The 11,138-nt window shown below is 40.3% G+C and overlaps 1 protein-coding gene across 5 annotated transcripts in view; it reads right to left on the reverse strand.

Annotated features, from left to right (window-relative positions):
* Positions 1-4,218, reverse strand: part of rell1 (RELT like 1) — a 51,977-nt gene extending 47,759 nt beyond the window's left edge. For 2 of the 5 annotated variants that reach the window (XM_055939053.1, XM_055939052.1), the window contains exon 1: positions 623-964. In XM_055939053.1, coding sequence (XP_055795028.1) covers positions 623-656 — 34 coding nt within the window. In that variant the 5' untranslated portion in view covers positions 657-964. Of the gene's footprint in view, positions 1-622; positions 965-3,924 lie in introns of those variants that run through there. The other 3 variants (XM_055939051.1, XM_055939050.1, XM_055939049.1) reach the window with 3 other exon arrangements.
* Positions 4,219-11,138: the final 6,920 nt, after the last annotated feature.

Here is an 11,138-nt window from a genome sequence, read left to right on the forward strand (position 1 = left end):
GGCATCAGCCAGAATGTGTTGACTCTCCAGCCTGGAGCCATGTCTTCTAGTATAAGTTTTGTACTTGCTTTTAACCAAAGCAACAACAAAAAAAGTGTCAAATCGTTACAGCTCTTAAATGCACAAACAACGTTATTCAATTCAAAATGTTTGCTAGATTTTAACTGTATGATATGCGTGGATGTCTGACTTTGTAAGGCTGCTTTGAGCCACAGCTCGTAACTACGTTAACATTTAATCAAATCATTGTTTTCCCGAGGCAGTATGGTATCGAGAATCGTCAGTGAAGAATCTTGTAGTGTAACATCGGTTAGTATGCGCGCTACAAAAAAAATAAAAAATACTACCGGAGAGGCGGTCGTTTAATTTGAAAGGCTCAGCGATGTTAGGATTTTGAAAGTCGTGTAGTGTCCACCCAGCCGCACCTTACAGAAACCTCGACTATGAATTAATTATAAGTAGCCACGGTACATGGACATGACATTGATCTGTATCTTATGGTGGAACTTAATTTCTCTGCAAGTTCTCAAATCACAAGTTCACTGAGTCTGCATTGATTTAATTTAAGCAGGCAGATGCGAGAGGTGGTCCAAAACAGGAGGTAAATAAGTTGATAACTTACGTGGTACGACACTGTTCCCAGTTGAATTAGCCATGCTCAAAACTACTACTGCCCGGGTGTGTGTCGATGTTTTCGGCTTGTGGCAGCCTAGTTTGGACGCTGGCAACTACGACCAAGGTGGACTGGGTCTGTGGAGGGAGGGATATGGTCGTCACGACAGCCACAAACCCCGCCTATTTCTACAATTCTCTTACAATGTGATTTTAAACCTAACCTTAGATTAATATCAAAAAGCTATTTGTTGTTTTCATCCATTTTTACGATATTGTCAATGTTGACTTTGGCTGTGGTAATTAGTGGAAACGGAGGGAGGCGCGTTCATTTTTGACTTTTTTTCTGAATCGAGTTTGTATTTCCGAGTTCGGGAGGAACCCCCTTTTCTTAAAGCTGTACCGTACCTTCTAAACAAGCGCTACGTCTGTGCGAAAAACTGATCTGGAATCAGAAATAAAATGGGTATCAATTCCAGCTTAATTTTTTTTTTTTTATCAAATACAGTTTATATGCATTATTTTGGATAATAGTGGTAGGCCTACATCCAAATAGAATTGACCAATGTAATAGACTGTGGTTTATTAGCTTGTTAGGCTACCATATATTTTCCACAGTGAAAACTTTAAAAGGTTTTATATTATCTTAATCGTGTGCATTGTTTTTATGCCTCTTAATGTATTCCCCTTCGGTGGCAACCCATCATTCAGGGCAAGTGCAGAGCCTCACGTGTTTTGTTGTTGCCTGTTTTGCATGTTATTTTGGCATTAATACGTGTGACATATCAGTTTGCAAACAATGTACCCCAAAAAAATATTCCGTTAATAAAGCTGCATCCATGGTCTCTTTTTTGCTTTTTTGAGTAACGCAGCTCCAAAATGCAGGTGTTTCAGCCTAGCTTAGTGCTTTCTGTGGTGGTGGTGGTGGTGGTGGTGCAAGCCAGCGGGGAAAAAACGGAGTTTAGGGGTTGGCAATGTTCTCTAGTTGCGTCGTGATTGGCTCAGTTTTCTGTCACTCAGGGGTCGCTACTTCACCGCAAAATCTACAAGGAGAGATCGAAAATTCAAGCCCATTGGATGCTGCCATAGAGTTACATTAGAAGTGCCAGGTCATTGGCCACAGATAAAATTATGTAATCACGTTATCTATACTGTAGATTTGATTGGACTGATCATGACAACATCATACTTTCGAAATCTTAGCTAGCAAGCTAGACAAGCTGTCATCATGAATCAAGTAGACAATCTACTGCCAAAACCTTTAAATTTCTTGTCATATGAAGAGAAATTATTACACAACAAGTTTGAGATCCCAAATTCAACAATGAGTGGTTGGGAAGGAAACAGTGGCTAACTGGAACCATTGCAAAGCAATCACTAGCCCGCTATTCAGTGGAGTAGGTGTGTGGTCCAAGTCTGGGTTTAAGGGTCTCTTTTCTGTCAAGACAGCATGACTTCTGCCGCATTCAAAACAACTGGAAACTCAGAAATCTCAGACTTCAGAGAGTTCAAGACAACTGGGAACTCTGAAAAAAAACGAGCTCCGACTCTGGGAAAATGTGTTTTGAACGGTCCTCCGACTCGGATTTCCAAGTCGGTAATTCGGGCCTCTTTCTAGAGCTACGACCTGAAGATCACTGACGGCATGATTCGACCTTGTTTTTTTTTCAGAGTTCCCAGTTGTCTTGAAAGTACCATAAAGCAAGAGAATGCCAGACTTTGATGACAAAGTTCGATGACAAAATTTACCCACAAGAAGGACCGCCGCGCCACCTTCCTGTACAAGTGAGCACAACAAGGGGAGTCCAAAAATGTATTGTACGCTGCTGCATAAATAATGTAATATGCCAGAGAGATATGTATACTGTAGCTAAGAAAGTAATACGTGTATGTTGTGTAATAAGCTGTTAGTAGCTCATGTGCCTCACTCTAATCATTTGATCCCTTTCCCCCTCATAACGTAGCCTACTGTTCTGACTTGGTGGTGCACATGTAGCCTATAGCCTGTTTTAGAGAAATGTCATCATTGAATATTGTAAGAGCTTTCATTGTCTGCTTATATGCCCCCTTTATTTATCCTACAGTTCTGACTTGGTGTACTGGGAGAATGCTGTAAGAACGGCCCATGTTCTGAATTCTGTCGCTGTACATTTCAAAAGTGCTGAACAAATAGTTAGACTACGTCGGTCCTAGCTCGCTCATTGTCTTCATCTAAATTACGGACTGCCTCTCTTCTGCTCGTTGTCCCGTTATGCCATAGTTTATACATCTCAATTGTCAGTAGAAACCACATTTGTTTAAGCAAGTCAGCCATATCAGCTATGTTTTTTTAAGTGCAGTAAATGAGGCTGAATGAGCTGTTTCGATGCCAGACAAGGCTCCCCTGATAGCCAGGTGTAGCAGTGGCAAGGTTTCACTTCATGGCGCCGAAAAGAAAGCTCTGCTGTTGGGACAGCTTTATATAGGCCGTAACAGTTTGTGGGCACCATTTGTCACCATTATAGTGCCTTTGATGTATTGTTTAGTGTTGTGGCTTTGCTGGCATGCATCTAAAAAAGAAATGTTTTTGACCCACCAAGATTGACATGCTAAAAATTGCCACTGCTCCCCTTATATGCCAATTATTTATTAATATGAAAATATCCTCTCCTTTTATTTATAATTCAGATTTCTGAAAGATATCTTCATAAATCTCTGGGAAATATTTCAAATGCATATGTGGCATTCCATGTGCCTAATATGGTATGATGTGCAGGAGCTTCTTTAAGTGATTGCAAATTTAATGATGTGGGAAAAATGAATGGCTGAAAAACCATTAGAAGCATTTCTGTGTTTTTAATGGGAATTTATAGGGTGGCACAGCGGTCTAAGGCGTCACTACAGACACCCTGGTTCAAATCTAGGCTGTATCACAACTGGCCGTGGCCCACAATTGTCCCGGTGTAGGCATCATTGTAAATAAGAATTTGTTCTTAACTCACTAGTTAAATATATTTGTATTTAAAAAAGGACACGTCCACTATGGTGGACCATACTCCTAAACTTGAAAAACGAGAAAAAGGCGGCAATAATACTGTTTGCCCAATTTGAGACGCCATAACCAGAATATGCTTCCTTAAAGTAGATTCATTCTAAGAGAACTCAAAAAATATGTCATTAATTTCTACGTTTGTGCCGAAGAGATCTTAGATGTAAAATTATGCGACTAACTAAAATGTTTGGTGCTGTATTTTTCAATGGGGGGAAAAATGTGCATGAAAACGAATCGCCTCTCATTGAATGACAACAAATACTCCATGAAAGAATCCTTACTGTTGACCAATCACAGACGAAGGGGCGTAGACTTCAGCTCCGAACTTCCGCTTGCCTCCATAAAAACTCTCGCCGAAGTCCAAAACTTTCGTCATAAAATAAGTGCATATATTTTACCAAACTGTTTCGACTTCCAAACATGCTGTTCGCCTTAAAATACCATAACTTGAAGAAAAAAAAGCGTATTGTTTAAGTTTTTTAGGGACAAGAAATGTATCGTACGTAAGCAACAACAACACAATGTAATGAAGAATGTTCTTGTTTTCAAGTGAAACTGCAGTGAATAGCCAATGTCATTTGAAAAACGACTCAAAGGCGTGGTTCACTTCGAAATAACTGCTCGTAGCCTGCCTGATTGGGTAACCATTTGGGTGAGTAATGGCTTTTACCTCGGCAGTTTAGCCTACAAGTTCCAGGAACATTAGCAGGCCAGTAACATGGTGTATTTTGTCAGGGTGTATTGCGCTGACAGAAACATGCAAATGCTGCTATTTTTAGTGGAGCGTAATATAAACTATGATAATAGATGCGCGCAGAGAAAGTTTTATACATAGTTGCAGCGTTTGGCTATGGAGCCAGATACCTGTCAAAAGGTCGAACGTCGGGATCGTAAGAAAATCCATAAGTAAATTGTTAGGCTCGTAAGAAAAGCCATGCGTGAAACATGAACGTAAACGTGACATTTAATATGTCAACATACAAACGCCGTGTTACGATTACAGACTTAACATGTTACGCTTCAACTAATCTTGTTTTACAATAATACCTTTCAGAGTTTTGGCAGTTTTATCTCACCAACAAAAAAACGTACACCAAACGGTCTGTGAGTAGTGCTACTCGAACAAGCATAACGCAGTATTAAAAAAAACGGAAAGGGGTATCCTGCATATGTTTTCAATTTAAAATTCTCTATTACTCCTGTTGCGTTTAATTCATATTTAGGTAGCTAATGTAATCAAATGTATTTATAAAGCACTTACATCAGCTGATATCTCAAAGTGCTGTACAGAAACCCAGCCTAAAACCCCAAACAGCACGCAAGGCAGGTGTAGAAGCACGGTGGCTAGGAAAAACTCCCTAGAAAGGCCAGAATTTAGAAAGAAACTTAGAGGAACCAGGCTATGAGGGGTTGCCAGTCCTCTTCTGGCTGTGCCAGGTGGATATTATAACAGAACATGGCCAAGATGTTCAAAGATGACCAGCAGGGTCAAATACTTTGAAATAACTGATGGTAATGGATTTGTAGATAGCAGTGACGTTTCAGTCCGCTAGGTGTATCTACAGCATGGTCATGTCTCTGGGTGAAGTGGACATCCTCATGCGTGCGCCATATAAAAACGACATAAATAAAGATCAATACATCAAACTACCCCTAGGTGGAGCCATATCCTTTTCTAACAAGCAGACCGACGTTGTCGATCAGTCTGCACAGACTGCTGTAGATTATGGTGCTGTATACTGTACAAAAATAGAAATGCACCAATATCATTGAATTTGCTGAATTACAGTTCATATGAGGGAATCAGTCAATTGAAATAAGTTCATGTAGGCCCTAATCCATGGATTTCACATGACTGGGAATACAAATAGGCATCTGTTGGTCGCAGATACCTTAAAAAAATTGACCTCACAATGGACCTCAGCATTCGAATTGCCATCGATTAAAATGCAATTGTGCTGTGCGTAGCTTATGCCTGCCCATACGATAACCCCACCGCCACTATGGGGCACTCTGTTCTAGAGGTCGGACGATTAATTAGGGCCGATTTTCAAGTTTTCATAACAATCGGAAATCGGTAATTTTGGATGCCGATTTTGCCGATTTTTAAAAAAATATATATATTTTTACACCTTTATTTAACTAGGCAAGTCAATTAACACATTCTTATTTTCAATGACGGCCTAGGAACGGTGGGTTAACTGCCTTGTTCAGGGGCAGAACGACATATTTTTACCTTGTCAGCTCAGGGATGCTTGCAACCTTACGGTTAACTAGTCCAACGCTCTAACCACCTGCCTCATGGGGAGCCCGCCTGTTACGCGAATGCAGTAAGAAGCCAAGATAAGTTGCTAGCTAGCATTAAACTTATCTTGTAAAAAACAATCAATCATAATCACTAGTTAACTACACGTGGTTGATGATATTACTAGTTTATCTAGCGTGTCCTGCATTGCATATAATCGATGTGGTGCGCATTCGCGAAAAAGGACTGTCGTTGCTCCAACGTGTACCTAACCATAAACATCAATGCCATCAATGCCTTTCTTAAAATCAATACACAGAAGTATATATTTTTAAACGTGCATATTTAGCTAAAAGAAATCCAGGTTAGCAGGCAATATTAACCAGGTGAAATTGTGTCACTTCTCTTGCGTTCATTGCACACAGTCAGGGTATATGCAACAGTTTGGGCCGCCTGGGTCATTGCGAACTAATTTGCCAGAATTTGATGTAATTATGACAACATTGAAGGTTGTGCAATGTAAACAGGAATATTTAGACTTATGGATGCCACCCGTTAGATAAAATACTGAATGGTTCCGTATTTCACTGAAAGAATAAACGTTTTGTTTTCGAGAAGATAGTTTCTGGATTCGACCATATTAATGACCTAAGGCTCGTATTTCTGTGTGTTATTATGTTATAATTAAGTAAATGATTTGATAGAGCAGTCTGACTGAGCGGTGGTAGGCACCAGCAGGCTCGTAAGCATTCATTCAAACAGCACTTTTGTGCGTTTTGCCAGCAGCTCCATTGCGCTGTTTATGACTTCAAGCCTATCAACTCCTGAGATTAGGCTGGTGTAACCGATGTGAAATGGTTAGCGGGGTGCGCGCTAATAGCATTTCAAACGTCACTCGCTCTGAGACTTGAAGTAGTTGTTCCCCTTGCTCTGCATGGGTAACGGTGCTTCGAGGGTGGCTGTTGTCGATGTTTTCCTGGTTCAATCCTAGGTAGGAGCGAGGAGAGGGACGGAAGCTACACTGTTACACTGGCAATACTAAAGTGCCTATAAGAACATCCAATAGTCAAAGGTTAATGAAATACAAATCGTATAGAGAGAAATAGTCTTATAATTCCTTTAATAACTACAACCTAAAACTTCTTACCTGGAAATATTGAAGACTTATGTTAAAAGGAACCTCCAGCTTTCATATGTTCTCATGTTCTGAGCAAGGAACTTAAACATTAGCTTTCTTACATGGCACATATTGCACTTTTACTTCTCCAACACTTTGTTTTTGCATTATTTAAACTAAATTGAACATGTTTCATTATTTATTTGAGGCTAAATTGATTTTATTGATGTATTATATTAAGTTAAAGTGTTCATTCAGTATTGTTGTAATTGTCATTATTACAAATACATTTTAAAAATCTGTATCTGCTTTTTTTGGTCATACAATAATCGGTATAGGCGTTGAAAAATCATAATCGGTCGACCTCTACTCTGTTCACAACGTTGACATCAGAAAACCGCTCACCCACACAACGCCATATACGTCGTCTGCGGTTGTGAGGCCAGTTGGAGGTACTGCCAAATTCTCTAAAACCATGTTGGGGGTGGCAAATGGTAGAGAAATTAACATTCAATTCTCTGGCAACAGTTCTGGTGGACTTTCCTTTAGTCAGCATGGCAATTGAACACTCCCTCAAAACTTGACATGTCTGTGGCATTTTGTTGTGTGAAAAAACTGCACATTTAAGAGTGGCCTTTTATTGTCCCCAGCGCAAGGTGCACCTTTGTAATGATCATGCTGTTTAATCAGATTCTTTATATACCACACCTGTCAGGTGGATGGATTGTCTTGGCAGAGGAGAAATGCTCACTAACAGGGATGGAAACAAATCTGTGCACAACATTTGAGAGAAATACGGTTTTGTGCATATGGAACATTCCGAACATTCCAAACATTCTGAAATCTTTTATTTCAACTAGTGAAACATGAGACCAACACTTTACATGTTGAAATCTTTTATTTCAGCTAGTGAAACATGAGACCAACACTTTACATGTTGCATTTATATTTTTGTTCAGCTTAAGTATGTAACAAATCAGATGGGTTTCTGCCCTCTATTGGCTAGATAGATGCCAAGTCCTTACTATCCTCCTTTCCTTATATCCTTTCCTTCATGGCCACTGATCTGAGAGAGGTTTATAGGTTTAAGCAATATACAGCAGAAAGCTTTCCAGCCTTTTATGTGGGTATTAAAGAAATGAGGCAAGTGGAATTTGGGTCACCTGGGGGTGTTGGGACACAGCATCTCAATTAGGGCACAATGTTGCGGAACATTCAGATATAAATATATTTAGAAGAACAAACATGCACCTGTGACATGCAGAATGAGGTCAGTTTTATTCTTAATAGTTCTATCTACAATGTTCCACAATGTTTGCCTGCGTTGAACCTTATTGTCTCTCATTATGTACAGGAACTGAATACCGGTAGGAACTGAATACCGGTACAGATGCAGGTACTCGGTTCCGGGTGAGCTCCTTCCCAAGTCAAGCACTGCTTAGAGTTCAATTATCAGAATGAAAAGTGACCTAATCAAGTTGTATACATTTTAAGGTAGACTCCCTGACATGACGTTGCCACGAGCAGCACCGGAGATATTGAAATGAGTGAGATGCAACACTTTGCTTTCACACAGTCACACACAGTATCTGTACACGTGCACGGGTTAGCTTCACGCTGTTCACAGCCTGGTAGCCAGGGCACTAAAAAAAGCGGAGAAGTTGAGCCTCACACTTCAACGCTCTTAGTTGTTGCGGAAATTTACCCACTATGCTGTTTACGTTCTTCAGCTACGTCATATTGCTGAGTCTACCTTTTAAAATGACCTTGTAGGGAAGACACCCTGAGACACTGCTGTGGGCTTTGGCATAGGGGTCTTACTGTTGTCACACCTGTTGTCATGGAGACTTGATAGTGAGGAAATTAACATAATTACATTTTGTCATGAACAATTACTAAACAATTTTGATAACACTTTTTACTATCCTGTCCAGGTGAGGTAATATCTTATTTACATACAGTTGAAGTTGGAAGTTTACATACACCTCAGCCAAATACATTCAAACTCAGTTTTTCACAATTCCTGACATTGTTGGAAAAATTACTTGTGCCATGCACCAAGTAGATGTCCTAACCGACTTGCCAAAACTATAGTTTGTTAACAAGACATTTGTGGAGTGGTTGAAAAACGAGTTTTAATGACTCCAACCTAAGTGTATGTAAACTTCCGACTTCAACTGTAGGTTAATCCGGCCTTTGTGCTCATAGCCAGTGCTTGGCTTGGGCCAGAACACACTGGTACTGAGTAGTAACTACGAGCACCTCAAATAAAACATTTTACGGCTTGAATACTGGTAATGTACCTCTTATAGAATAATGGCTTAATTACGGCATTTCCTGCCACCTATTTTCCATCCACTTTAAGCACTGATCATAGCCTCATAGTCCTGCGGTCTTTTGGATCATGTTAGTCATTGAAGTGGAGAATACACAAGTTGCTGTTACCATCACTTTTCTATTCATGATAAAAGGTATGATAACTCCTCCCAACACACAGTTACCTCATCACGTTGTTTGCTCCCAGTTCCTTTCACCCAGTATGATAGTATACCAACTGGCATGAATGTATGGATGGATGTCATAAGGTGAATGCACCAATTTGTAAGTCGCTCTGGATAAGAGCGTCTGCTAAATGACTTAAATGTAAATGTATACCCTGATTACCTGTGTGTGACTTGGTCAAGTATGTGTCAACCTGGGTTGCCTGCACTTCTTGTTCCAAAGTCAACAGGCGACACTTGACCAGAAAATCTAGCTTCAGGTTAGTGGGCCACAGTTGACTTTCTAGGTCAAAGGCCACTCATCATCACACGAGGCTACGGATCTGTTATACATGTGTATTCACACAGGCAAACTACCTCTGTACATGTACCAATTGCCACTTTAATTAATATTCTAGTAACACATTTGACTTAAAACCCACAAGTATAATGCATTATGATGCCGTTATAATGCATTATGATGCCGTTATGATGCCTTATGATGCCGTTATAATGCCTTATGATGCCGTTATGATGCCGTTATAATGCTTTATTATGCTGTTATAATGCATGATGATGCTGTTATAATGCATGATGATGCTGTTATAATGCATTATGATGCCGTTATAATGCATTATTATGCTGTTATAATGCCTTATTATGCTGTTATGATGCATGATTATGCTGTTATAATGCATGATGATGCTGTTATAATGCATGATGATGCTGTTATAATGCATGATGATGCTGTTATAATGCATGATGATGCTGTTATAATGCATTATGATGCTGTTAATGCCTTATGATGCTGTTATGATGCCGTTATAATGCATTATGATGCCGTTATAATGCATCATGATTCTGTTATAATGCATTATGTCGTTATAATGCCTTATTATGCCGTTATAAGGCAGTATGATGCTGTTATAATGTGTTGCGGAGCCATTTACACCTAAACCTCTACAGTTAATTATATTGAATTGATTAATAATGCACAAGCTCTGCCTGTTACCGTACGTGGGTATGTCAGAACTGTTTGATCACATTCAGTACAAGGTGAAGCTAGCCTCTGTTTTCAGAGCATCAGTTCTGTTGCTTATCACAGACTGATCTATAAATACAACAACTCATTATGGGGTTTTCTAGGTCAGTCTGATCAGTTGCTGTGTAAAATCGGTGATCAGCCATAAAAGCAGAATTGATGCTGTTTTTCTCACAAACACGACCTACACGTGCTACATAACCGCTAGCCTAGCGGCGCTAGGTAACCTGAGCTCACCGTCACATGACCTACACGTGCTAAATAACCGCTAGCCTAGCGGCGCTAGGTAACCTGAGCTCACCGTCACATGACCTACACGTGCTAAATAACCGCTAGCCTAGCGGCGCTAGGTAACCTGAGCTCACCGTCACATGACCTACACGTGCTAAATAACCGCTAGCCTAGCGGCGCTAGGTAACCTGAGCTCACCGTCACATGACCTACACGTGCTAAATAACCGCTAGCCTAGCGGCGCTAGGTAACCTGAGCTCACCGTCACATGACCTACACGTGCTAAATAACCGCTAGCCTAGCGGCGCTAGGTAACCTGAGCTCACCGTCACATGACCTACACGTGCTAAATAACCGCTAGCCTAGCGGCGCTAGGTAAC

Source organism: Salvelinus fontinalis, chromosome 11 (genome assembly GCF_029448725.1).
Source record: "Salvelinus fontinalis isolate EN_2023a chromosome 11, ASM2944872v1, whole genome shotgun sequence".
NCBI lineage: Eukaryota > Metazoa > Chordata > Actinopteri > Salmoniformes > Salmonidae > Salvelinus > Salvelinus fontinalis.